The 26,212-nt window shown below is 44.3% G+C and overlaps 15 protein-coding genes across 15 annotated transcripts; 6 read left to right on the top strand and 9 right to left on the bottom strand.

Moving 5' to 3' along the window:
• Positions 1–310: 310 nt before the first annotated feature.
• On the bottom strand, positions 311–2,037 carry OGAPODRAFT_15293 (uncharacterized protein). The gene has a single exon (XM_018353629.1). It carries the CDS (start codon positions 1,597–1,599, stop codon positions 340–342), a length of 1,260 nt encoding a protein of 419 aa, XP_018213266.1. The 5' UTR covers positions 1,600–2,037; the 3' UTR covers positions 311–339.
• A 126-nt stretch (positions 2,038–2,163) lies between these two features.
• OGAPODRAFT_15294 (uncharacterized protein) lies at positions 2,164–3,272 on the top strand. The gene has a single exon (XM_018353630.1). The coding sequence runs from the start codon at positions 2,370–2,372 to the stop codon at positions 2,796–2,798; it is 429 nt and encodes a 142-aa protein (XP_018213267.1). The 5' UTR covers positions 2,164–2,369; the 3' UTR covers positions 2,799–3,272.
• Positions 3,273–3,402: 130 nt separating this feature from the next.
• OGAPODRAFT_96943 (uncharacterized protein) lies at positions 3,403–6,196 on the top strand (the record flags this gene model as incomplete). The annotated part of the gene is made up of 1 exon (XM_018357921.1): positions 3,403–6,196. One exon carries the CDS (start codon positions 3,403–3,405, stop codon positions 4,393–4,395), a length of 993 nt encoding a protein of 330 aa, XP_018213268.1. The 3' UTR covers positions 4,396–6,196.
• OGAPODRAFT_81165 (uncharacterized protein) lies at positions 3,426–6,528 on the bottom strand (the record flags this gene model as incomplete). The annotated part of the gene is made up of 1 exon (XM_018356492.1): positions 3,426–6,528. The coding sequence occupies one exon, from the start codon at positions 6,526–6,528 to the stop codon at positions 4,390–4,392; it is 2,139 nt and encodes a 712-aa protein (XP_018213269.1). The 3' UTR covers positions 3,426–4,389.
• A 50-nt stretch (positions 6,529–6,578) lies between these two features.
• OGAPODRAFT_15295 (uncharacterized protein) lies at positions 6,579–7,343 on the bottom strand. Its single transcript, XM_018353631.1, has one exon. The coding sequence runs from the start codon at positions 7,158–7,160 to the stop codon at positions 6,633–6,635; it is 528 nt and encodes a 175-aa protein (XP_018213270.1). The 5' UTR covers positions 7,161–7,343; the 3' UTR covers positions 6,579–6,632.
• A 111-nt stretch (positions 7,344–7,454) lies between these two features.
• Positions 7,455–9,422, bottom strand: OGAPODRAFT_15296 (uncharacterized protein). The gene has a single exon (XM_018353632.1). It carries the CDS (start codon positions 8,533–8,535, stop codon positions 7,471–7,473), a length of 1,065 nt encoding a protein of 354 aa, XP_018213271.1. The 5' UTR covers positions 8,536–9,422; the 3' UTR covers positions 7,455–7,470.
• On the bottom strand, positions 8,632–9,480 carry OGAPODRAFT_11130 (uncharacterized protein; the record flags this gene model as incomplete). Its single annotated transcript, XM_018353262.1, has 1 exon — positions 8,632–9,480. The coding sequence occupies one exon, from the start codon at positions 9,478–9,480 to the stop codon at positions 8,632–8,634; it is 849 nt and encodes a 282-aa protein (XP_018213272.1).
• Positions 9,481–9,540: 60 nt separating this feature from the next.
• OGAPODRAFT_15297 (uncharacterized protein) lies at positions 9,541–10,419 on the bottom strand. Its single transcript, XM_018353633.1, has one exon. The coding sequence runs from the start codon at positions 10,257–10,259 to the stop codon at positions 9,615–9,617; it is 645 nt and encodes a 214-aa protein (XP_018213273.1). The 5' UTR covers positions 10,260–10,419; the 3' UTR covers positions 9,541–9,614.
• A 647-nt stretch (positions 10,420–11,066) lies between these two features.
• Positions 11,067–12,921, top strand: OGAPODRAFT_15298 (uncharacterized protein). The gene has a single exon (XM_018353634.1). It carries the CDS (start codon positions 11,282–11,284, stop codon positions 12,788–12,790), a length of 1,509 nt encoding a protein of 502 aa, XP_018213274.1. The 5' UTR covers positions 11,067–11,281; the 3' UTR covers positions 12,791–12,921.
• Position 12,922: 1 nt separating this feature from the next.
• Positions 12,923–16,028, bottom strand: OGAPODRAFT_15299 (uncharacterized protein; the record flags this gene model as incomplete). The annotated part of the gene is made up of 2 exons (XM_018353635.1): positions 13,369–16,028; positions 12,923–13,283 (listed from the first exon to the last, which is right to left on the bottom strand). The coding sequence occupies exons 1-2, from the start codon at positions 16,017–16,019 to the stop codon at positions 12,923–12,925; spliced, it is 3,012 nt and encodes a 1,003-aa protein (XP_018213275.1). The 5' UTR covers positions 16,020–16,028.
• A 161-nt stretch (positions 16,029–16,189) lies between these two features.
• Positions 16,190–17,061, top strand: OGAPODRAFT_6244 (uncharacterized protein; the record flags this gene model as incomplete). The annotated part of the gene is made up of 2 exons (XM_018355790.1): positions 16,190–16,963; positions 17,020–17,061. 2 exons carry the CDS (start codon positions 16,190–16,192, stop codon positions 17,059–17,061), a joined length of 816 nt encoding a protein of 271 aa, XP_018213276.1.
• Positions 17,062–17,085: 24 nt separating this feature from the next.
• OGAPODRAFT_92080 (uncharacterized protein) lies at positions 17,086–19,942 on the bottom strand (the record flags this gene model as incomplete). The annotated part of the gene is made up of 2 exons (XM_018357097.1): positions 17,086–19,885; positions 19,938–19,942. 2 exons carry the CDS (start codon positions 19,940–19,942, stop codon positions 17,086–17,088), a joined length of 2,805 nt encoding a protein of 934 aa, XP_018213277.1.
• Positions 19,943–20,100: 158 nt separating this feature from the next.
• Positions 20,101–23,252, top strand: OGAPODRAFT_74770 (uncharacterized protein; the record flags this gene model as incomplete). Its single annotated transcript, XM_018355924.1, has 2 exons — positions 20,101–20,143; positions 20,189–23,252. 2 exons carry the CDS (start codon positions 20,101–20,103, stop codon positions 20,875–20,877), a joined length of 732 nt encoding a protein of 243 aa, XP_018213278.1. The 3' UTR covers positions 20,878–23,252.
• Positions 20,880–23,252, bottom strand: OGAPODRAFT_15300 (uncharacterized protein). Its single transcript, XM_018353636.1, has one exon. The coding sequence runs from the start codon at positions 23,137–23,139 to the stop codon at positions 20,917–20,919; it is 2,223 nt and encodes a 740-aa protein (XP_018213279.1). The 5' UTR covers positions 23,140–23,252; the 3' UTR covers positions 20,880–20,916.
• Positions 23,253–23,688: 436 nt separating this feature from the next.
• OGAPODRAFT_15301 (uncharacterized protein) lies at positions 23,689–25,965 on the top strand. The gene has a single exon (XM_018353637.1). It carries the CDS (start codon positions 23,847–23,849, stop codon positions 25,857–25,859), a length of 2,013 nt encoding a protein of 670 aa, XP_018213280.1. The 5' UTR covers positions 23,689–23,846; the 3' UTR covers positions 25,860–25,965.
• The last annotated feature ends 247 nt before the right edge of the window (positions 25,966–26,212 follow it).

Below are 26,212 nucleotides of genomic sequence, written 5' to 3' on the forward strand. Positions count from 1 at the left end.
GGAGGAGGAGACGGTACCCCCGTTGTGAAAGCTTCTGTCCCGAGTTTGAAATCATTCATGTCCTCCAAACTCATTTGTGTTGTTCAATTGTATGGATCGTTTGGTAATGGAATGATGCGATGCGAGACGGACGAATGTGCGTTCAATACTCTACAAGCGAGTAGTAGCGAGGAACATATAATTTTCTACCAGGTTTGTTTTTAGCAACAATTTTACTTAATAGTGCCGGTTGTTGCACGACCATGCCACGATATAAGGAAACTCTCCCTTGCGACACAGCCTGAGATTAGGTGTATACAGTGTATTATTACTTTATGGTAGCTGTACGAATGACGGAGGCTATTTGGGGGGGACTTGAAGCTGGAATTCCATCAGGCCCTGTTTCATGTCCTTGTAGATCTTAGGCTCGAACGGAACGACGTTGTTCTTGGGGAACTTGGTTATGGACTTCTGAAACTCCGAGTTGTGTTTCAGATCGGTATCTATCACGTGTTTTGATTGTGACGTTTTGGCCATTTTTTTGTACTTCGTGCTCGAAATTGACACTGAGGACACTGAAGACGAGTATGCTGGCGCTTTGGAAAATTTAGAGACCGACGAAGACATGGGGCTCTGCAAGGGAGTCACGCCGGATGATGTAGAGGTGGCAATGCTGTTGCGACGCGAGTGAGGGCGAGAATAGTTAGGCACAGTCTCGGGGATGAATTGATCCTGTTGCGAGTAGATAATGAATGTAGGCTTGGACGATGCGTTGACGGGGTGCGAAATGGTCGTGGGAGAGCCCATGCTGTTAGTTGGCGAGGAGGCCGAGAAATTAGAAGAGATAGTCGAATTTGAAGAGATCGAACATGCGGAAGAGCTATTAGCTGGAATTTTGGGCGCAGTCTCAAACACAAACGAAAACCGTCTGCCGGTTGTCTGCTTCGAATGGCTTGGTGATTTGGATGTTTTTTTAGGAGTTGGCGGAAGCGGTTTTCTTGCTGAAACTGGCGAATTCTGGGCTCCGGCTGGATTTCTAGCCATTGTAGTGGTGGCTATCGCAGCTGCAGACGACAGCGACGAGACGCTTGGTTTTCTTTTCGGCGCAGCCTGAGATGACACCGCTGCTGCAGCTGCTGCAGTAGCCATTTGTGTCGTGGATAGTGTTTTAGCCACTTTATTAGTGGACTTCGGCGGTGCACGAGGAGTTTTTGGTTTTGGCCTCAGCTTGGGCGTGGCTTTTTTGTTGGCCGTTGGAGACATAACCTCTTGCTTGAAAATGAGAGGCATATTAGTTTTCGGAGACGACAGCTTTTGGGCAAACTGCGGCGGAGATTTTATTCCCAAACCATCTGAACGGTGTTCATTGGGCGTACTGATCATTTCAAGCTTGATGTATTGGTTGAGATAATCGTCGATATGGGCTGATTCCTCGGACGATGGTTCTGTGGTGACAAAATCCTCCAAATAACTAGAGTTTGTTCTCACATAATTACCCGCCGAGAACATAGAAGTCTCTGGCGCAAACCCAAGGTCTGGAGTGATTTGGCTTGCGACACTCTCAGTTGCACTCGGTAGGGGAATGGGGTCGTCTAGTGGTATTTTCTCTAAATCTTCCATAATCGAGTAGTCAGTGGCACTCGTTTGGATTGACAGCGGAATGAGCGACTTGTCGTGAAGATACTGAATGTTCTGGTTGCTGTGATGATAAAAAGATGAAGTTGAGTTGTGGTCGTCAGTCTGCAGACTCATGGGCTGCTGGTGCGATAGAGAGCCACTGTGTTTGTGATAATTCGCGTGCTGGAGGTGCAATGGCCCGTGGTTCGAGTACTCAGGCACAAACTCGTAAGAGTTGGGACGTCTGGAGGTTCCATTCATCGTGGCGTTTGCGGCAATCCCGGGGTTTTCTGTGCTAGCAAGTAAGCTATATTAGTACCTGAAAACAGAGACCAAAATGAAAGTAGACAACAGGTTATCAGTTTACACTGGCAGAACTGAACAGCAAAGATTATTGTGGGCCAAGCTAGGACTTCCTGTATCCTGATATTAAAAAGTGGTAAAAAATGCCCCTGGTCAGAACTTTTTATCTGGTATTGTGAGATATGTTGCTTTATCGAAAAATTAAAAAAAATGGCTTGCTTTTAGCGAAATGAATTAATTTAGGGTGGGAGGGTGCGTTCGTTCAGCAGCACAATAGAATTCACTTAGACGATTTATATGCAACAGATGCACCTTAGTGCAGCACAGAAAGTCTGTGGTGGACAACCTTCATTATATTAAAATCTTGTCTTTCTTAGCGGCGCTGGGACCCCGGAAAGCGACGATAAATTGTACATTTCTGGACGATCGACGCATTACAAATAAAAACTTTCTCGTCTATTGAATCCACCATGTTTGCCCGTGCCTTCCAAAGCTCGCTCCGTGCACCTAAGTTTCGGCTGACGCCCCTTACCGTGAGATTATTGTCTCAGGAAACAAGATCTGCAATCGAGCAGGCCATTTCATCTGCTCCCGTCGTGCTGTTCATGAAGGGTACTCCACAGGCTCCAGCTTGTGGATTTTCGAGAGCCACTATTCAAATCTTGGGACAGCTGGGTGTGGATCCACACAAATTTGCTGCTTACAACGTCCTGGAAGACCCTGAACTTAGACAGGGTATCAAGGAGTATAGTGAATGGCCTACCATTCCTCAACTTTACGTTAATAAAGATTTCGTTGGAGGATGTGATATTGTGATGGCCATGAGCCAGTCAGGCGAGCTGAGCGAGCTCCTTGAGTCTGCCGACGCGCTCGTTCCAGAAGAAGAAGAGGAAAAATGATCAATGTAAATAGACTCAAATACGATATTCTCCTTTGCCTTATGGCTTATAACCAGTGAACGTTAAAAGCCCCATTTAAGGAGGTTTGATTTAGCCGCCTACTGATAGAAAGACAACAGTGTCTTATCCTTCTACTGAAGGACGGCTCATCGCCCAAATGTTTCGTGTTGAACTATAAATCGCCTACCGTTTTCTTTCGTCAATCATATTGTTCACACCTTGTCTCAGTGCATCCTTTAAATCGTCAAAATTCTCAATATTCTTTGGCCTAAATAAGCGCGAGCTCCTGCACCAGGAAACTGCATAATCAAAACATCCCTCGCCAACTGCCAGGTAGCGGGAGAGCAGCGATCTCGAACTTGGGCCATCGGCCAGGTCCTCCACAGACAAACTGAGTCCAGTGGTTTTCTTGATGCCTGCAAGCACCATCGAAATCAAAACCAGATCAAAGGCGTAATGAGCATATTTGCCGACCTGATGTTAGGCATCCAAAGGTTCCACACAGGTACTTACTCCCATCTTGTAATTTTTTTATTTTATCTGGATTTCATCTTTAGTATGTGGCTGTGCATTTTTATTTTTCATCCAAAACTTTGCTTAATTTATGGCGACGCCAATCTCGGCCAACCTTCTGCTTTCGCTGAAGCCGGCAAAGTTGTTCAATAATCACGTATCGAATACACCCATAACATCTATTGATTTCGATCACACAGGCCAGTTCCTCATAACTGCCGGTGTAGACGAAAGCATACATCTCTACGATGTCGCCAAAGGAAAACATGTCAAGCCCATCTACTCCAAGAAATACGGCTGCCATTTGGCAAAACTGGGCCGCAAGGAAAATACCTGTGTATTTGCATCCACCAAGGAAAACGATACAATTCGGTATCTCTCGCTGCATGATAATTCTTTCATTCGATATTTTAAAGGCCACACGGCCCTGGTGACAGATCTCGCAATGGCCGATCTTAATCATATGTTTGTTAGTGCCTCTTACGACCACACTGTCCGCCTTTGGGACACAAGGAGTGCCAATTGCCAAGCAACTCTAGTAACTGACGAGAGACCGTCCTCCATAGCCCTTGATCCATCCAACACAGTCGTTGCCATTCATAACGCGTATTCAAATGTTCTTTCCCTGCATGCGGTGGCGCATCTTACAGACCGGCCATTTTCCACTGTGGTGTGCGATTTTGTGAAACCATCGTCTGTCACAAAAATTGACTTCATGAATAATAATAAATATATCTTGATCACCACAAATTCCACAGAGCACTTCCTTCTGGACGCTTTCAATTTGAGCTTGGTAGCAAGGCTACCAGGCCAGCTGCCCCTCATCGAGAGAGAATACCCCGACACAGGCAATTTGACAGTCTCTCCCGACTGTCGGTTCATCTTTGGTGGCAATGGTGACGGTTCTGTACTGGTATGGGACTTGAAGCTTTTATCGACTGAAAGCTTGCCGGCGGTATTGTATCCAGTCAAGAAGTTAGAAAACGAGACGAAAACCCTTCCGCGAATGCTCCTGTTCGACCCCCAATACTGTGTGATGGCATCGGCCGACTCGGAGCTTTGTCTGTGGACACCAAGCTCATAATTCACTGACATCGACATATCTGATATCGGCATTTTCTTCGCACCATTCACACCATTGCTTCAGGAAACCCACGTTGCTTTCGCTAATTGTTTCCATGTCCCCCACAACGCACAGCTGACGCTTGGCCCGGCTGATGGAAACGTTCATACGTCTATAGTCGTTCAAAAATCCCACATCGTGCGAGTCGTTCGATCTCACCAGTGACAAAATGATCACCTCTTTCTCGCGTCCCTGAAAACCGTCCACAGTGCTGATTTCAATCTCTGGGAACGGGTGTTCCGTCTCCTCTCGCAAAAGCTTTCGCAAGCTAGACACTTGAGCACTGTATGGAGAAATAATGCCTATGTCTCCCTGCTTGACATTATGGTCCTCAACCAAAGACCGAACATGTTTTAATACCACCAAACATTCTCCGTCGTTATAACGGGACGCTTGTAGACCCGCTGAGTCGTCTTCAGCAGAATCTGCTTCCGGAAAGTCACCTCCTTGAGTATCATACCATATGACCTCCTCTGCAACGTTGTCGTCTTGGGGAGATTTCACATAGGGCAGGTCTGAAAGTTTGATATTTTTGACCGAGGAATGTGCCTTCAGCTTCCCGTCATAGAGGGCATCACTGAAAAAGCTCATGATTTTGTTGTTCATTCGGTACTGAATGTCAAGGAAGCAGGTAAACTCTTGGTGATTTTTGTGCACTTCGATTAATCTGTCAAACAGCGTTTTACTCAATGTGTTGACCACTTTGGCATTCTTTTTCGTTTTTATCGTTGGTGACAACTGTTTGTTATCGCCTGCAATAATCAGCTGTTTCAACGATTGGTTATACATCAGCGGGATCCAACAGGAAGGCTCCAAAGCTTGCGAAACCTCGTCTATAATTAATGTATCGAATAGATCTCCTCTTTCGCGGATACAGTTCACAATTTCTCTTGCTGAGGACCCGTGAAGAGTAGCTGCTACAACCTCAGAGTTTGACAGAACGTCGTTGTATGCTTTCTTCGATCGGAGACGCAGATCTTTCTTCAGCTCTTTGATTGTCTGATACAGTTCCCTGCGTTCTCTATAGCTCTTTGTTTTTTTGATTTTCCGGGTCAACTGGTTGATCTCTTGGAGAATGTCCTCTAATATCTCGCCGGACTCGCTCTCTGCTATGATATCCAACGAGTGACGCAAAATTTGGGGTAGCATCCTGGCAGGATGTCCTATGCGGACCAGCCTTGAGTATTTGTTGTCGGAGAAAAAAGATGAGAGTCGCTCTAAAATGGTATCTATCGAGATATTGGAGGGCCCACAGATCAGAATCCGTTTCCTGCCTTGTGATTCTCTTTTCCTCAACACCAATTGTTTGACGAGCTCCACTATGGTACTTGTTTTCCCTGTTCCAGGGGGCCCATGGATAATGCTTAAATTGCTTGCTAACGAGAACTGAACGGCATTCTTTTGAGAGTCATTCAGATTGCCATTGAACCAGTTGAGCTTTGTTTTTTCGTGCTTTAAATTAGGTGGGAGAAATGCAGACTTGCCCAAAACAAGCTTCACTAGTTCCGACGCCGTATCAGCGTCCAGCTCGCCCAATTTTCTCATGGTCGACTCCATGCGATTGTAAGTGATCTCATTATCTACCTGAACAAGCCATATCTTCGCATCAGAGTTGTAAAGTGAATACACTTTCTCCTCGATTTTGGCACCTTCAGCTGTCATTGAGTCGTAATTGAGCGCAATGTTAATCTGCCGTTCACTCACAAGCACCACCACACCATCAATCTGGACGCTGCTTTCCTCGGCGTCGTCAACGTCCTTCTTTTTAGACGAATTCCTCAGCTTTTTAGTGTTCACGTCGGAGCTATACCTATCCAGCTTGACAATGTCGCCAGTCTTCAAGTCCCCTGTTTGGATTGCAGCATTTTCTTTCCCCGCAATAGAAGCATGTGGAACCAGCTCAACTATTTGTTTGCCTCCAATGCTAGTCCGCACATTCGAAACGCTCAGATTTAGCACTGCCAGTCCATTGGCACTCAAGTTTTTGGGCGAGGCTCGTGAAATCAACTCAGACATCTGGTCGAAGCTCTCTTGGCGTTCAACTGCCAGACATTCGAGAAATTGAGCGGACAGATCAACATTTATCTGCGACATTGAGAAGAATCCTACGAAGAAAAAAAAAGATGTAAAGATATACTTAATCCGGCATGTTACATGAGTCATGTCTCAGTTCTCTAATGTTCAATGTATGTGCGATCTTACATGATAACCAGGTCACCGAACTTCTCCTTGTAGCCTGGCACCTCGAATCTACCCTTCGACACCATGTCTTGAACCTTCTCCTCGACGTCTGGTCTAGCCTTGACGACATCATCCACAGTAAGTTGGTCAAATGGTCTGGCACTCTCAATGTTCTCAAGCGTCTTCTCCAAGTCAGTAAGCTCGGCAAGAACAACGCTTTCCGTCTCCTTGGCGTTCTCCAAAGCCTTTGCCTCAAAGGACTCGATCAGGTTGAGTTGTTTAGAAAGGTTGGCCTTGGATGGAGTGAACTTGGAAACGTCACTCTGAATCTTGTCCACAATGGCAGTATTCTTCAATGTGCTCTTGTAGAAGGCAAAGTCGACGTTGCTAGGTTGTTGTTTTAATTCGAACAAAATTCTCTTGGCCTCGTCGTTTCTCTTCTTGAACGAGGTCAATGCTGCTGCAGTCTGACCAGAAAGGCCCAATTTCGACACAATCTTGGTCCAGTCCAGCTTGTTGGCGGCAGATTTGGCAACGGAAGACATCTTTTGTTTATTGATAGTTTCCAGTAACTCCGATGATCAATTCCTCGTTAAAGTGATATATTTATCCAGAATCGGTGAACGTGGTCAATCTAAGCTGTTTATCTTAATTGAAACCAAGTCTTTGCCTATAATCTGACCAAAGATATACTTGAACGTTTAATTCAGGATTGTAAAAAAACCGGTGTCTTTTTCTGTTGTCCAATCAAGACTCGAAAAAAATCATTTGTGTGGCGTTAAGTCGCGCGCACGGTTTTCATCAGTTATGCCCTCTCAGAAAAAATATACATGCCTGAGCTAATACATCTTTACATCAGTATACACGATTATTGATCTCATCCATGGAATCGTAAGCAATGTCTATGGGTCCAAGAAGCAGTTTTTTCACGTAATTGACTTCCGTTGACAGCTCTGGATTCTTGCGCCGAATCTGCTTCATCTCAATTTCTATCGGGGACGTGCAATCGATAACATCACCAATAGAGGCATCGCTATCCAAGCTATCTAAATACTCGCCAGCTTCTCTATCATCTCCAATTTGTGCAAACTGGTAGCAAATAGCCTTTTGCGGCAAGTTGTTCTCTGAAAGCCTTTTCTGAGCCATCCTGATAACTCTTCCCAGTGTGTATTTATCTCCATTCGGCGAGCCGTCCGTGAAAGTTACAACAAGAAGAGGCTGACCAAGTTTGCGGTTTAGTACTTCGGGCTCAAGGATCGTCGTGTACAGGTTGGTAGCAAGTGGCGTGGCACCATTTATTGCGATGTTGGCCATCACGGTGTTCAGTTGCTCTTCGGTCTCAATTCTCTCGCAATCAATATTAAACCTTTGCCTAAGAAAAGCATGAATCTCATTGTTGTGGTTCATAAATTTCAGCCTCAATGGCTGTGGACTGACGTTGATTCTCATGAACAGCTTCAGGAAATCGTGTAGTTGTTGTAACCGGTTGCCTTTCTTCATTGAGGTTGAATTGTCAATGTAGAATATGATTTTGAATAGACAAAGCTGGCATAGATCATAAAAAACATACTCCTGGTCTGGTATTCCAAACTCAGCAGCCACTTCTTTAATTCGAGTTAGACACCTGGACTGAGCTAATTGACTAATTACAGCTTGGTCATTAGCATACAATGGCAGCCCATCCAAGCATGAAGTTATCACCTGCTTGTCGAATACTTCTGCAAGCTTTTTGGCGTTCTTGTTTCCCCCAAACAGAGCTTTACGTTTCTTCCCGAGCCTTCGCAATTGCTCGTCAAACACTTTCGGTGCTTGCAATCGATTTATGGTTCCCACGCAAAACTTTAAAAGCTTTTCATAATCTTCACTGGAGTTTGACGGCGGAGGACCGCTCGGAGGCGCATATATCTTCGATTCCGTCATCTTTTGTTCTCAATGGAGGTTTAGCATTTAATATATACCAGCGATGTGTGGCTTAGCAAAATCCGATCATTGTATTCTTTCTCCATATTGTGGACGTCAGGGTCCGAGGTGCATGCATTTCGAAATATTTTTCTGCTGCGCCTTAGTTTGTGCTTTATCAGGCATCAAACCGCCCAAGATTTCTTGGGTTTGGCTGATAATATACACAAGCTGTTTCCTATCCAGTTCACTTGCCTCCAATTCTTGGTGCATGTGACGCTGTCTCTTTACGACGAAGGTCTCCATCTGTCGCAATCTATTGAGAAATGAAGAAAGGGTGCCGGTCAATTGGTCTTGATCAACTGACTTCAGATTGTTGTTGCTGACAAGTGTTGTGTCCTCTTCAGTTTGAATTGTCAAATCTCCTGGTCCACTTCTTGGAGATTGGCTTCTGCGCATACATTCTGAGTCTTCTTCAATATACGAGGAAGTGATGATGGGATCAAGGCTGAACTCGTCTGTAATCGTGGCCGATAAGTCAGGTTGCGATGTGGTCCCCATACAATGCACTTCGTTAGGATCAAATTGTTGCTTTCTTGGCGTTTCGTCGTCGCTGTCAACAACCCTTCTTTTTCTGCCCTCTTTTCGAATCTTTGGTTGCCCAGAAGTCTCGGTATTTTTCACCCCCTGAAGAGTGCTGGCCACTGATATTGATTGATTGGTGCTAGAAGTAGCCGTTGTTTTCTTTTCTTGGCCATCTAGATATGGCTCAATAGGGGCAAGGACAGAAGATTGGATAGACCTCTCCTCTTTTCTATTGGCCCTCATCTTGGCCTTCGCAGAAGGAGACTCAGAAAGCTCAGGTCCACTCGAAGAGCTGCTCAGGCTACTGATGATAGTGTCTGCAGAGTTTTCACCGATTGGTAAAGCTGATATGGAACTGAATACTTTGCGATAGCTGGTCATCTAAAAGGGGCTAATTCCTTGTTCCATAAAAATATCCCCTTTTACTACATTAAGGCTGTGTCGCATAATTAATCTACTAGAATCCATTGGAAATACAGAAAGTGAAAGCAGAGGACACAATACACGCTGGTTGTCTATCTTGCTGCTGTGTTGTCTCTCTTCTTCATATATTTGCCATTTTTGGCAAACCTTTTGGGAAGTTTCTTGTTGAAATCCTCAAGGATCGTATCCTCCTCTGCCAGAGTGGATTCCGTGCGGCTGAACTCGTCAATTGAGAACTTCTTTGACCTGGAATAGCTGTCTGCAAACTCAACATCAGTGATTGACTTCTCTAGCTCCGAGTCTTGGTCGACAACAGGATCGACATGGGGAACACCTGAAGACGCGTTTCTAGAAGAGTCTGATGGTGGTTCTCTATCCTTCCTCAGTTGAAGGGCGGCAACCTCGGCATACGAAAGCTGGCGAACTTGAATATCAATGAAATCATCTTCCAACTCAACGCCGTCGTCATGCACCTTTCTCATAGCAATCACCTTGTTGGTTGAGTCGCGGATTTTCTTGAGTTGCTTTTCCTTGGTGGCGACAGTTTCGGGACCCGACACAGCAATCGATTCTTTGGCGCTTCTGTTGCCGCCAAAGGGCCAAAACCAGAACCGAGTCTTCCTGGTTGTCGGTGCTGGGGCAGACACGTCACGGTACTCGAGCGTGTTTAAATCAATCACTTGCGGTTCCAAGGACGTGTCGGCTTCGGAAGCAACGGGCTTGTCGAGTATAAACATATTTGATTGGCAAAGAGCGTGTGTTTTGATCAAGCTAACCGACTACGGCTTGTGCTTGTCAACAGGACAGGTAATTAAGGAAAACAAAAAAACTTGTAGCATGCTGCTTGTATATGGGGAAATCTGACGCACTCGCCACATCGAGCGGATACCCAAAAATGTTCTCTAGCGTCTTTTTTGGGGGGCAAAAATGACGGATTTAAGCGCGCATACTCTTGTGAATAGAAGTGAACAGTTTGTATCCTCCTGTAATGGCCAACGGGTCTCATGGGTCCTCTGGTGTTGAAAACACTGCCACAAATTTCTTATCTATGTGGCGTATCAAGCAACAGCAACATATTGTAAACAAAGCAAAATCGCCCTCGTGCATGTACATCTCTGCACCATAAAATGCGCTCTGACTCCCATTACATATCTCTCAAAGAAGGTAATCGCCTAAATTGAATTAACGTGTCCTGCACGTCTCTTGTAAGAATACACTGGCTCACAGACTTCATGACCATTTTGTTGATGCTACCAACAAGCGGGGTTTTACCTTAGATAAGATATTTTTTTGACGTTGTTCTGGTGCAAAGATGTGTGTCAAAAATTGAAACATCGCTGGCGAAAGCTGAGTTGGAGTAATCAGGTGAGACTGTAAAAACAGTTGTTGAGCGTTGTTGTCCAGTTGCTTTGGAAGATTGTTTTTTTTCGGCTGAGTCTCCCCCCTGAATGATAATTTAGTAGCTTCCAAAGCGGATTAATATATCTCTGTACACGATCCCTCTTTGGCAGAGCACTAGGAAGGAAGCCTAAAGATTTGTAATTGTTAACTTCTCTTATTTGTTCTCCGAACATCTGTCATCATTTCATTGAGGCACTTTTGCAGTCTATCAGTTTGCTCTAGTTGCCTTACGATTGTTAACAAGTCCAAATTCTTGGCTCTCTAGCGTCTTCACTATTATAGCCACGACCCCTTCAGCGTATATCCCAAGTGAGTGAATTCAGACCTCCTTCCAGGTGATCCGATATCTTCGAACACCATGCTACTTCAATCAAAGAAACAAAAGTTTAATAAGGCCAAAAAGCAGCAACACGAGTCGACTCCAGGAGTGAGCAGGGAAATTGCTCCTGAGGGCACCAATTCGTCTTGTGGAGTGATAAGGAAATCTGAAAGCATCCTGTCGCCGCATTTGTCAGTATTCCAGGCTCTTCACAATCCGGAGTTGGAATTCGATCTCTCGGCTTTGGAAAATGGCCCTGGACAACGAATGTCCACGCCACTTAACTTAAACTCCGAAATCCATGCTTACAACAGTTCCTATAGAAACGAAGATTTTTCTATAACATCATGGCAATCGATACCCTCCAGCTTTGGGCTTGCTGATGCAAATGCTTCACCCGCAAATAGGGTATTGTGCAGTACAGCCAAGCTCAACAGTCCAAACATAGGTTCAATACTCTCTAGCTCCGATAACGAAGAGCGCAATCTAGAGGATACAAGTGTGCAGAATCCAACTCATCAAGTGCTGGTGTTCGACTCAGAGTCATTTTCCGAGTCTTCGGACGAGGAGCAGGATACGATCGAGCTGTCCACGGCGGCGCCCTCTTTTGTCATGCCGCGGGTATCTGTTTCTGGCTTGAGTGGAAACGAGCTGGTTTTCCATGACAAAGTGAGGATACAGGTTGTCGGATATCAAAAAGAAGTGCTTCTCTCACGTTTAAGCAAGTACCGCAAAACGCTTAACCGAATTGTTTTCACTGACTCAAATCCATCAATAATGATTGTGGTAGTGAAAGACGATAACTATTTGCTTTCCGATATCGTGGACAAGCCGTTCGTTCCATTGCTAACGGGAATCAATGTTGACTTAGCATTATTCAAAAAGGCGTTTCCCAAGAACTTGATGATATGCGAACCAGTTCGGCTGCAGTCGATTACGGATGAATTGATGCCATTCATTGAGTTTCTGACCAACTTGCAAGTATCTGGATGCGACTTTAGCAAGGTGCTCGAACTTTCTGTCGCACACTATTCTATGACAAATCAGCATCTCTCCATGGATAAGGTCAACTCAATTCTGCTTGATAACTCAGCAAAGCAGCTAGGAAACAGATCCATACACAAAGAGACGGGCGATACAGATAAAAATAAGTCATACCCAAAACCCCACCGACACGGACTATTCTTGGGATTGACTGTGGGAATGGTGAGTCTTGCTGTATTTATGATATGGAAAGAACTGGCTTCCAATGCAGATACCAACAAACTGGAAAGCTCAACTCGAATTCACCATTTTGTTGTAAATTCCAAAGATGTGATGCACTCGGAATGCAGCAGAGGCAAGCTCAACTCACATACTATAGCATTTTCTGTGAGCTCGTTGTGCGACTCCGTCATAAAAGGCTCTGTAGAGAGCTGGGAATTTATCAAGACCGATTTGGATGCTTTAGGGAAGCTGTTAATAAATACGAGCTTTTTTCTTATTGAAAGAACAAAGCTCACCTTGCTGCGGATTATCGAGATGACCGAGCAAGTGCTATCATATTGATTATTGGGATACAATGAGATTCACGTGGGTATTATACAGGTTGGGCATGTGCAAGGTTTTGCTTTTCAAACACAAGCCATTAAGTAGCACTGGAACTTAAACGTCCAGGTTTACACTTTAATGCACAGCATTCTAATTACTATAAACATGCGCAAGACTGTAATTATATAGCTTGCGTTTCATTTTGCGGAGTAGCTTCGTTGTCATTCTGCAACAAGTCAACAGCTCCTTCCGTTCCTGGAATGTAGTTAGGATTGGATTTGTTGTGGACAGTATAATACAACGGACAAGTTTTATTGGTCCTGATGTGTCCCAAAGCACCACATGTAGCGCATCTTCTGCTAGTGGACTTGCCTTTTCCGATACCCTTGCCGCTGATGCGGCCCTCGCTATCGATATTGATCGTATTAAGACCCTTTTTCTTTCTCTTTTCTTGCATTCTTTGAAGTTTAGCAAGCTCTTCCTCCAACTTCTTTTTGACTTTTTTATTTTCCTCTGCATCATTGGTCAGGAGGAAGTTGTCGGTGTCAAGTTCCATTGGATCCTCCAAGAGCTTTCGTTGTCGTCTTTTAACATACAGTTCCACCACTTTCGGATCTTTGACAATTTCCACGCGCCTCTGCAAGATTCCGTATGAGTCCTTGACCATTCTCACAATTTTGAGATAGCGTGGCTTTTCTGTTCCTCCCACTTCCCGGTTAAGAGTTTCATTTGCTAGGTTCAAGTTTCGTGTGTCGTCCAGCTCACTTGGATCAATTGGGCGAGGTTTATCGCTATTTCTGGTTTTGCTGAGAGCTTTCCATTGTTTGAACCAAACCTTGGCAATTTCTTTCTCGTATATTTTTTGCTGAATCGCCACGTTATATGTGTGCGTGATGCTGCTCTTTTTCTCTTCTTTATCAGGGTTCTTTGGAGGAAGCACAATCTCTTCACTCAGATTTGCCGCATTTTTAATGAAACCTCCTTTCATGGAAGTTCTCAAAAACGAGAATGCCTCTCCTCTTCCTGAAGGGTCTCCCTCACCGTATATCTGAAGCATGGCTTTGCCATGAGTGGCAGCAACAAAATTTCGTGTGATATTCCACGGTGCAAGCTGCACGGAAAGAGGACCATCGTTTGCCATGAGATCGCGCTCTTTTTTCGATCCTGCCTCATTGGCAGGTGATTGAATGGTGAGACTAGCATTTGGAGTTCCATCTTCCAGCCTTTCTCGTTTATAGGACTCTAGATCCTCTAATCTCTGATTACCGGCCTGCATAGCATCCAGCAAAGCAATATCCTCGGGTGAAACAATGTTTCTAATCTCCTCGTAAGTCGGAAGGGTATCTGTGAGCTTGACCTTCCAGTAACCTTGGTCATTTCCGCTCCTCTGATATTCCATAAATTCTTTCAATCGTTGACGATTTTGCATGTCGTTTTGGTCGGGGAAGTGGTCTGCAATATCTCTGACCAGCAATCTGCGCTCCTCGTTTCGATTCAAAACACGATAGACAACCATTTTGAGTCTATTCTTGGAAGTGGCCGTCACTTTTCTTGAGTGAGGTCCAGGAACCTCCATCACCGGTAACGTCTGGCCAACTGTAAAGACGTAGTTAACTGGGCGAAGGAAATATCTCTGTGAAGACCCTCCTCCCGAGCTTCTTATCAGTAGGAAATCGGTGCTGAGTGGATCGTGCTTGAAAATAGGTGCTCTGATCATTCTGTTGTACAGTGTAGGCACGATATGTCCTGGCTCCACGTATCCAAAGTTCCAGAACGGAGACCTATCCTGTAAGCCTAACACGTGTGTTTCTCCCACAGGGAGTTTGGGACGCATTGTATCGTCATCATTGAGTTTTCGGTAGTAGTTGATCAGCTTAGAACACATACCAAAGTTATTGAGCACGATGGGATTTTCCTCGCTGTATTCCAACATGAAGAAATTTGCAGAGTCTCCTAATGTCAAATCAGAAGACTCTCTAAATATCTCGCGTGGTTCCTTCCCTTTATCTCTCTTTTTCTTTCTTGTTTTCACCTTAGAAAAAACCATGATTGTATTCGGACGAACAGTAAACTGCGGTCTATGAGGGAACCGCATCTCTTTCTCGGATAATCTGACTTTATAGTAGGGAAACTGCAACTTAAGGGCGGGCATCGAGTGGTCAATATTCATATTACCGATTGTGGCTCTCACCTTAGTTCGGTAGCTCTTTCTTAGTTGATCGTATTCTTTGTCGTTGGAAATCTTGAAGCGCAATTCCAGAGTCTTTTCGTTCGACGGAATCTTGGCCAAAATGGCTTTGCGGGCAGCCACTTCTTCCTTTTGGCTTCTCTCTTTGGCGAACAGCATATGTGGATCATTCTGATCTAGCTTAAGGTTCAACAATTCGGTATTCAATGATCCTTCAAAAATGAGCTCATCTTCTTCATCATCCCACCCATCGGAATCCACCCAGTCAAGCTTGAGTCGCTTGGTGGCAGGTATATCAATTTCGTATCCTTCAATAATCTGATCGTCGTCCCAGTCTGCTGTTGCAATTGCAATGTCCTCGCCAAAATCTTGTATTGTTTGTTTGGCCACCTCGTGTTTCTCAGGCTCTACTTGTACGCTCTGTAAATCTGTTTCGGAGATTTCAATTATTCTTTGCTGTGTTTTGGACTCTTGTGCAGTGGACATTTTGGTGGCATTCCTGAATGTTTTTCTGGTGTCTGTTTGGAACTCGAAAGTCAGCTTTGTGGGTAGCAATGGACGCTTGATTGGCGGAGGAGCTTGGTAACTGTATCGCAACGGAATGATCGGGAAAAGAGTTTGCATTCGTATTGGTTTGCCGCGCTTGAACGTTGGATAATACAACCTCAGCAACTTTTGTCTCGCCTCAAGCCGTTTTTTCTCGGACAAGGCCTTTCTGGTCTCGGCATCGTATTCATCTTCTGATCCATGTGCAAAGCTCATCCCATCATGTTCGTCTAAACCCTGCGTATGCTCGTAATCAAGATCTGTCAGTCCAATGTTTGCCACATTGTTGTCAAATATTGACCCTCCGCGATTCTCTCCCTCGTCGTCCTCAACGCCCTCCATCGCCTCTTGCTGGAGCTCTTTCATAAAATCATCGTCTTCGTCTGGTTCTTCTTCCTTGTCGGGCTCTTTTTCTGCCCCCTCTTTAGACAACTCTTCCTCTTCTTCAGCCAGCTCATCCTCGTCCTCGAAATCAACAGCGTCCGCAGCGTGTTCGGTAGAACCGTCGAACATGTTGTCCAGATTCCCAAGACCAATCTGGCCGGTCAGAACTGTGTCAAAATCTTCGTCGTCAGCTTGCGGCATTTCAATCCATCGAAGACTTGTTTATAATTGAAAGAGATTAGTGTGTTTTTTTTTTCTTCCAGGGCTTATTTTTGGAAACAACTTATCTTATACTGCCAATGAAGAAATCCTTGTTTTTCAAGAACAACTATAGAATGCTGAGTACTATCGTGGGCAATTCTGCTGGGAAATTCCTGAAATCCAATCCATCGGCAATCACGATCGATTCCACCTGGTATTTCCCCAATGATCCTAGAGATGCATTTGCAGAGTTCACAAAACATCGCCTCACCAATAAGACTGTTTTCTTCGATATCGACGACATCAGCGACCACTCAAGCCCATTTCCCCACATGCTTCCGTCGAAATCGCAGTTTGAGTCCCAGGTCAGCAAATTGGGCATCCGAAATGATTCTCCGTTATTGATTTACGATAGGAGTGACGTCTATAGCTCGTGCAGAGCTTCGTGGATGTTTGAGATTTTTGGCCACAATTTGGAAAAAATCTACTTGCTTGACACTTTTGCCCAATCAGACGTCTCCACAGATCAACCAATTGATTCTGCATCCCAATTACCAGAATCAGAATACAAGGCTACGTTTGATAAATCCAAAGTAGTTTTATTTGAGGAGCTGAAGGAGCTTGTTTTGTCAGACAAGATAGGAAAAGACTACAACGTTGTCGATGCAAGATCTGGTCCAAGGTTCAAAGGCGAAGCTCCAGAAATCCGACCAGGCTTATCATCGGGACACATCAAAAATGCAATCAATATTCCTTTTACCGATTTTCTGACCTCTGATAAGAAATTTAAATCCGCCAGCGAAATTTTGGAACGCGCTACGGCCGCAGGGCTTGACCAGTCGAAACCTATTATTGTTATGTGCGGCTCCGGAGTCACAGCCTGCGTTGTCAGATTTGGATTGATCTTGGCTGGTTTTGATGCGGCAAGGATGGCCGTTTACGATGGTTCCTGGACCGAATGGGCCACTAGGGCTCCGGAGTTGATTGTGAAGAGCTAGTAATTGAATTCTAAATCATCATACTTAACTTCATTGAGCATTGTCCGTAGCTCGGTGGTTATGCGTTTCCACTCTTCGTATGCCGGATGAGATTTGGAGAAAATGAGTTTTTCCTCGAACAGTCGCACAATGGAATCGTATTTTGTCATTTCTCCAATCTCGAACAAGCTAAACATAAACTCATTAAATAAATCGAGATCCATCTCGTGAGGACCATCGCTTCGTATCGTGTAGTCGAACCACAACTTCAATTTGTCCAAAACTTCTTGAAATCGGGTGATGGGTATTTTCTGAAAGGAAAGCCGTGATTTGGCTTCCACATAATTTGAATCTACCAGAACCTTGTCCATGACAAGCTTTCTCTTGGTTGGAGATTTAAAGTCATTGAAAAAGTCTTTTTTCCTTTTCTTTGGAGAGCGGTATAAGGAACCGGTGATTGACAAATGTCTTCTTCCCAGCTCATGTCTCAGTTCGTCTTGTATTTCTGTTGGTAGCTCATTGAAGACTTCCCAGTTGATTTCGTTTTCCGGGATCCTGTATTCCTTCGTATTGGCTTTCCTTTCGGGAGTGCTCTCAGGTAGCGATTTTGCAGCAGGAATCGGGTCGAGAGTTTTGGCAGTCGGATTTAGAGGTAGCAACCTTTGATCAGCATCCAGCCCATGGACGTTTTTCTTGGTCTCGAAAGACAGTCTATTCATTGAAATTGAGACTCCTCGCAACTCCTTCACTGCAACATTAAGCATTCGGTATAGATATCGTAACTCGTTTCCGAGAGCGCCAGCTTCACGCGTAAAATGTCCAAGTCTCGAAGTCTTAGACACAAACTCGCATTCACCCATTCCGAGGTATTTTGGTGGATCAATAGGAGCGTCAGGGTGTCGAGTAGCTAATTTTAGTGTGACCGAGGAGCCCACCATTTTGGCATTTGCAAGTCTTTTACTCAACTCCTTGGCTAGATCGCTGAGAAATTTCTCCACCTCCACGTCTTTGTCAAACCTTATTCCCCAATTGACGTCAATTGAGATCGATTTTCTTTGGAAAGCTTCTGGGTTTTTGAGAATATCGATGCAAGTATCATCCAATCCTCGAGCATAATTGTAGATTGTGGCACCAGTCTTGGGCCCGAATATAGAAGCCAGTTTATCCTTGGGTATTTTGCGAATGTCCTTTACCATCAATACAGTCTTTTGCATCTCATTCTCCAGCTTTGAGCAGATTTGAGGTCCTATACCCGGTAATTCAGAGAATTTGATAGTATCTAGAAAGTCGGTGACATGAGCTTCTTCGACGTGAAATGCGCCATCCGGTTTGGCCCTCCTGAGAGCCAGTCTGGCTAGCAAAACGTTAGATCCACTGCCACAACTAACAGAACATTTGGTAGCATTGTAGACTTTCTTCTTAATATCTTTCATTATCTCCAGTGGATGCTGCGAAGCACTCATACTCGATATGTCAACTAGAGCCTCGTCTACCGAAACTGGCAAAACCGAATCAATGTCGTAAGAGAGTAGAATTTCATAGAAAATGTTGGAAATCCGTTCATACTCATCAAAATTGTAGTCGAGACAAACGAGGTTTGGACACAGCCTTCTCGCAGAACGCAGCCACATGCCGTTCTTGCAGCCATATTGTCGGGCAACATAGTTACAAGACGCAATGTCTGAGGTGTTGCCTCCATGAGTGACGCAAACGGGGACCTCGTTAATATCTATTGGAGGGTTGCAAGTCAAGGCGGAAACTGTTGCAAAGAAACAATCGAAATCGACATGCAAAATGACGTTCTTGTCAGCTGGCCGGGAATTATGACCGCGGCTTTGAAGTGTGCTGATAGCGCGCTGCAAGAAACGTGACTTCAGATCTGCTTTCCATGAACTCAAATGGTGCAGCCTGGAATTTGCAAAAAAATTCGGCAAGAAATTCGGATGCTTGCAATTCATATGGTCAGGCATGTCTATATCCTCTCTTTTATGTAGGTTATCATCTGGCTCTGTCACTTGCGATAACTGGGAGATCTCCGGATCATCCTGCTCCTTGGTGGTCTCGATCTTGAAATCCAGTCTGCGTTGACCGTAGTCGTTGTGAATAAGCATATAGTCTCCCCATGGCTGGAGCTTTTTAGCTTCCACACTGTCGACTATCCATTTTGGAGTCACCACCTTATAATTCCTAAACTCCAATTTCTTCTGAGGTGTCAGGTTTTCGGCTATTATATGAGTAGCATTACCTTTTGCCCCAAGCATGTGAATGAACTTTCCACTGTGAAGAATTATAAGTTTGTGCAACTGCCGTACGTCAGGGTCCGTCTTCCCGTTCACGTATATAACACAATTTTGGAAAATAGGAGGGTAGTCCAAATTCCGTGCTTTCCTCGTGAACTCGACGTATTCTTGGTCTTGCTGCTGCTGCTTTAAAGTTTTGTGACGAAAATACTTTTCGTAATCGCCAAATTCTAATTCCTGACTTCCTGGATCGACTTCCTCTGGGTCTAGAGAGTTTATGTCATTGATAATCAGATCACCAGGTTCCGCCTCATTTTTGTCGCCATCAACATTCTCGTCCTCCTCCGCGTTTCTCTCTTGATCACTTGAAGTCTGTGAGGTAATAACCGGCTGATGGAGACCGTGGTTTTGACTAAGTTTGTTCACAAAAGATATGAACTCCGAGTCGTCCATAGACCCCCAGTCCTGTGACGCAGATTCGAGCTTCACGTCCTGTTGAGTTGCATCCACTGATTCAGGCTGAGAAGAGGCGATCTGGACTTTATTCTCAGTATTGACATTCAGCTCCGAGTTCTTCCTATTTTCGTGCTCTTTGAGCAGCAGATCTATCTCAGAATCGCCGACAGAACCCCATTCGGTCGCTGCTGACGAATCCATAACTCCAGTGCGATTTCCGGAGTTAAAGAAAATTCTGGAGCGGATCAATTCCGCAAACGATATAAAAAAACGGTCAGAGACGCAAATTTAAATACTTATTTTTTGTGCGTTTGCTTTATAAACTAGCTTGTCAAAATGTCTGGGTTGAGTCCGTGCTGTATTAAAACCTCATTTCATGGTAAGTTTCTCAATTAGTCTTATTGCCATTAACTAACACTTCTAGAGGGTGAAACCAAGGGGGAGTTCGTGAAGTTAGGTGACTTCAGTGTCTACAAATCTGGAAACGACACCAAGAGAATCCTCGTCATTTTTACCGACATTTATGGCTACAGGACCAACAATGTTGACTTGATTGCTGACAAGTTTGCGGATAATTTGGGTTACCAAGTCCTGGTTCCAGATCTTTTTGACGAGGACCCAGCTGTTGCTAACAAAACTAATATAGGTGAGTGGCTAGGTAGACACTCACCTGCTCAGTCGGGTCCAATTGCCAAAGCCTTTCTGGAGTACTTGAAAAAAACATATGACCCAGCTTACCTGTGTACCATGGGCTACTGTTATGGAGCTAAGCTAGTTTTCCAGAATGCAACCAAGGACAGTATTCCAAACGTCTGTGCCATGGCTCACCCTAGCCTCACTGAGGAGTCTGACCTCGAAAATCTTGCAAAGCCTTTGCTCCTCAGTTTGGCAGAAAGAGATGAGCTGTTTTCCGATGAAATGAGGAACAAGACTATCGAGACTCTGCGCAAGAATCATATCAGACATCAGATTGATATTTACAGTGGCACTTCTCACGGTTTCACTATCAGAGGTGATCTTTCTGACCCTGCTGTCAAATATGCTGTGGAGAAGTCTGTTTTGGACCAATCATTCTGGTTCAAATCTCTAGAGCCAGACTATGTCAAGAATTAGCTAGCTAATCTGATTTTTATATAGTTACAAAAAAAATATCTAAAGAAGATCTCTTCGGCGATAGTTTGTATAACCTTGCCCGGCATCCATGTTGAAGTTGCCTCCTTCGTTTTTAGTTTGAGCCATAGAGGAGTGGGCAGAGTTGTTAGCGGCCGCTTTGAATATAAAAGAGTTTCTGCTATTCTCGTCTTCATGTGCGTTAGAAAACGGATTCACGCTGCTACCGCTGGTACTATCGCTCATTTTCTGCTCTGGGCTTGGTGCTAGTCCCGCATTGCTCCCTGATAGGTTCTCAATAAGGTACGAATTTCTATCATGGCCTCTCATGGCTGTGGCTCCAAGAGCAGCCAACTCATATTCGACTTTGCCTCCTTCGCCTCTTTCATTTGGTATGAAGGCAAGCCTGTCATCCTTGATAGGCTCATACCTAGTATCTGGATTTTTCCTTATGAGAGCCAATGTACATGTGACAATCGTGAAAATCAAAAGAATTGCAGCGAAAATAGCATTCAAAATGAAATAGACAACAGCAGCGACAGAGGAAACGGCAGCAGGTTGTTTGAAAATGTTCGAAAAAAACAGGTAGAATATAGAATTGATCACGTTGATCACGGCAATGAAAATGTTGAAAATATTGGTTCTTTTGTCCATGAATGGCCTCTTGACTATCAAGCCAATGCAGTAGAAAAGTTCCATCGCAAAGATAATAACAGCAACGGCTTTCCCGTGGTTCTGTAACACCGCAATGAATAAAGCCCTCACAAACAGATAAACTAGATGGACAGCAACCCAGTAATAATTGTTAGCCTTGTACTGAGCGTACAGAAATCCAAATTTGTTCAGAATCTTTTCGTCTCCAAACAGCAGATACGCCGGGTTTTTGAACTTCCTTGTTGATCTTGAGCCAGAGATCAATATCATAACAGCTGCATATACCATCAAAATCAAGAATATGGCCAATATCGCAACAGCAAAAACGACGCATCCGGCAGAATCAACTCTAGTGAACTCCCAAATACACAGCAATGTCAATGCTGGGAACGTAATGTTGTAAAGTCGGTACAGACATCCCTTAATGACTGATCTGTAATTCTTTCTGAAACCTATCAGCTTGTCGCCCTTGATAGTGCCGGTCCTTGCCATGAGTTCGCAAATCCCCTTAAACAGAGATGTAAGAACAAGTAACACGAATCCAACAAAAAGGAAAAAGATCACACCAGTCATGAAGAAGTTCGATATTTCAATGCCTGACAAATATGCCACTCTTTGGACTCCCCTCAAAATCAACGTCTTGGAACCCACGTCGAATTCGTCTGTCGTGTAAAGGTCAGAGTCGTCCAAAACGTCGGACATAGAATCCGAGCTTTCGACACTCAGTCGCTTGACAAGTTTGAGATGTTTGAGCATTTTCTGGACAGAGATCGAAATAACTGATTTACTGCGCAAAATCGATGTAACACTTCCGCCAGTTGCTTGCACATACCAGTAGATGATGTTTTGCATGAATTTGACCTTTATGATACCCAACGACCACATGAAGTTTTGAGCCCAAGAGGCAGCGATAGGGGGCACTAAAGCCACACCCATCATGGACATAATAGCAAGGTTTTGGAAGTAAATGAATAACGACGCTGCATTAGAGGCAATGTGTGCAGCCGTAGCGGAATGCCCAAGAATCGAAACAAATGAGGAAACAACCAGACCAAACCCGGAAATGATAGCTATGGGCCATCCGGCGTATCTTGTTTGCACGGTCTTTCCATTACTCAAAACGGCTTTCACACATGCTAACGGGGAGTCCTTGGAAGTGTCATTGGTGGAGTACGCCACAACCTTGACGTAGGCGTCCAGGTCTGGAATGGTGTAAGCAATACTCGGAATTTTGTTTATCATGTCACTTGTAATTTTGTAACTGTATCCACTGATACTCAGTCTTCCTGAGGATATTGGACACAGTGTTGCGTAGTCCAAAGAACATAAGTCCACTGTGGTAGAGTAGACGTTCAAACCGTAAACCACAAGCGACAAGTCTGCGGTAACGTATCCACTGATAAGGGAATTTCCATCGATGTCGATGACAACGGTGCTGTTGTCAGGGTAAAAGGTGACATCAAAATAGCTGGAACTAAATTCTGAGTTTTCCATACATGTCAGCAACGATGACGATTTTATGTACTTTTTCATATCATTGTTTCCGGCCTCAACTATGAGGCCTTGGATGAGAAACCATATTGAGAAAGTGAAGAAAGGAGTGAGTTTCATGGTAAATAATAGATTTGCCTACTCGGCACAAACGAAGCTATAAAGCACCTTGAGAAGCAATAAAGATGAGTTTTTGATGAGCACGGAAGCGAGCACTCAGCAGCTGTGAGTCCTTTATCTAATCAGCGAGTTGGCTTCAGCGAGCTAAAATAATGATACCAACGCAGGAACACTATTTCAATTTCAAGATCAAGGACAATATTTTCTGATCCAAGGTTATACGGTGTTTCTAAAAATATGCTGCCTCAAAATTTACAACTGTAAACACAATTTGACTGCGCCTTGAAATTTGGTTTTGTTTCTTACGTAATCAGAAAAATTACCCAAAACTCGAATGTAAGGATGTTTTTCATAGGTGGTTGCAAACCCCACAATTGCTGTAGATAAATGGGAAAACGGGCTTGCACTCGGACCGGCGTCCCAAAACTCCCTCCAGCCGTGTCCCCTCAATTAGGCAAATTGTGCCTAATCACTGCAATTGCGGGGACATTTTAATAACACATTTGGTATTTTTCTTCCCCTCAGTGTCCCCTCCTTTTCGGGGGAGGGTGCAAATTTCGCGTGGACGGTGACAGGGTTCGCAAAAAGGGCATTTTCTATGTTAGCATATGGGGTCAGATTCTGCAACATTGCGTTTCCCACCTCAATATCCTGAATTATATATATAACGAATTGCATTTCACAATTCTCTGACTGATTTTAACAAAATGCCGGAAAAGCATTTGGAAAACGAACACTTGATGAGAGAAAGAGCTCTTGAGCCTCCAGCAGGATTCTTGGAGAGACATCCATCGAAGCCATATTTGAGCTCGTTGGATGAATACAAAAATATGTATGAAGAATCGATTCGTGACCCCGGCTCTTTCTTCGGTGGAATGGCCGAACAACATCTTTCCTGGTTTAAACCCTTCACTGTCCCGAAAGTTCCCAATGCTCCGTTTTTGAAAGACAACAATGGAGAACCATCGGCATGGTTTGTCGATGGAGAACTTAATGCCTGTTACAATTGCGTTGACCGGTGGGCCATCAAAAACCCAGACAAACCTGCTATCATCTATGAAGCAGATGAGCCCGATCAAGGACAAATTATTACTTACGGCGAGCTACTGAAACAAGTTTGTAAAGTTTCTCAGGTGCTGCTTAACCTGGGGGTCAAAAAAGGGGATACTGTGGCTGTGTATTTGCCCATGATTCCTGAAGCGATCGTCACGTTGATGGCCATCATTAGAATTGGGGCTATTCATTCTGTTGTCTTTGCTGGTTTCAGTTCTGGATCCCTAAGAGACAGAATTAATGATGCGAACTCAAAAGTCGTCATAACTACCGACGAGTCCAAGAGAGGGGGAAAAATTATTGAAACAAAAAAAATAGTTGACGATGCCCTCCTTGCTTGTCCCCAAGTGACAAACGTTCTTGTTTACAAGCGTACGGGTAATTCGCACATCCCTTGGACTGAAGGAAGGGACCTGTGGTGGCACGAAGAAGTTAAGAAATACCCATCGTATTACCCTGCTACCCCAGTCTCTGCAGAGGACACTCTATTTCTTCTCTATACTTCAGGCTCTACTGGCAAGCCTAAAGGAATACAGCACTCGACGGCCGGATATCTTCTTGGCGCATTGCTTACCACCAAGTATGTGTTTGATGTCCACCCAGATGACATATTATTTACAGCTGGTGATGTTGGATGGATTACAGGTCACAGCTATGTTGTTTACGGACCTCTCTTGAATGGTGCTACCACGGTTGTGTTTGAGGGCACCCCCGCTTATCCAAACTATTCAAGGTACTGGGAGATTGTCGACAAGTACAAGGTTACCCAGTTCTATGTCGCTCCCACTGCTTTGAGACTCCTCAAAAGGGCTGGTGAATCCTACATTGAGCCTTACTCACTCCAATCCTTGAGAGTTTTAGGCTCTGTTGGAGAGCCAATTGCGAAAGATGTTTGGGAGTGGTATAATGCGCACATAGGACGTGGAAAGGCCCACATTTGTGACACTTATTGGCAGACTGAATCGGGTTCTCACTTGATTACTCCTTTAGCAGGAGTCACGCCAACCAAGCCAGGATCTGCTTCGCTCCCATTCTTCGGAATTGATCCAGCGATCATAGATCCTGTGAGTGGAAAGGAGCTTGAAGGAAACGAGGTTGAGGGTGTGCTAGCAATCAGGTCATCTTGGCCATCGATGGCAAGAACCATCTGGAGGGACTACGGCCGATTTTTGGATACGTATTTACGTCCTTACCATGGTTATTACTTCTCAGGCGACGGAGCAGCCAGAGACAAAGACGGCTTCTACTGGATTTTAGGTCGTGTTGACGATGTCGTTAATGTGTCTGGTCACAGACTGTCTACTGCAGAAATTGAGGCTGCTTTGATTGAGCATTCAATGGTTGCAGAATCTGCGGTAGTCGGCTTCCCAGACGAACTTACTGGATCCGCGGTTGCTGCATTTGTGTCTCTGAAGAACAGGTCCATCGAGGATCCATCGGCAATTAAGAAGGAACTCATTTTAACAGTGAGAAAAGAAATTGGACCTTTTGCGGCTCCAAAATTAATTCTCCTGGTTAATGACCTGCCGAAAACAAGATCAGGCAAGATCATGAGAAGAATCCTGAGGAAAATTCTGTCCGGTGAGGAAGATCAACTTGGAGACACTTCTACCCTAAGCAATCCACAAGTTGTTTCACATCTTATTGAAGTTGTCAAGGCAAAGTAAGCCTGTAAGTTCATCAACGTTATATTTATATCATAGCTGTCTTTGTTGTATGCTGTAAAATGTTTGATGTAGGTCATGCTTCTTGGCTATTTAATTTATATATGCTTCTTCATGGTACTGCGCCACGATAGGCATCTTTATTTAAAAAAAAACGCGGTTGCGTCACCTAGCGTGTTCAATAATTGTCGTCGTTTTCACTAGCCACATAGTTTTTTCAATAAGCCAAAAATTCTGTACTCTGGCATTTGAATCAATAGCTTGTTTTCGATCTTGATCTTTCATTTCTCGAGTTTATTTGAAAGAAGTGGTGACCACGAATCCTTTTATTGCTTCATTATATACTCCTGAATCAC

This window comes from Ogataea polymorpha, assembly GCF_001664045.1.
Source record: "Ogataea polymorpha strain NCYC 495 leu1.1 chromosome Unknown OGAPOscaffold_1, whole genome shotgun sequence".
Classification (NCBI taxonomy): domain Eukaryota; kingdom Fungi; phylum Ascomycota; class Pichiomycetes; order Pichiales; family Pichiaceae; genus Ogataea; species Ogataea polymorpha.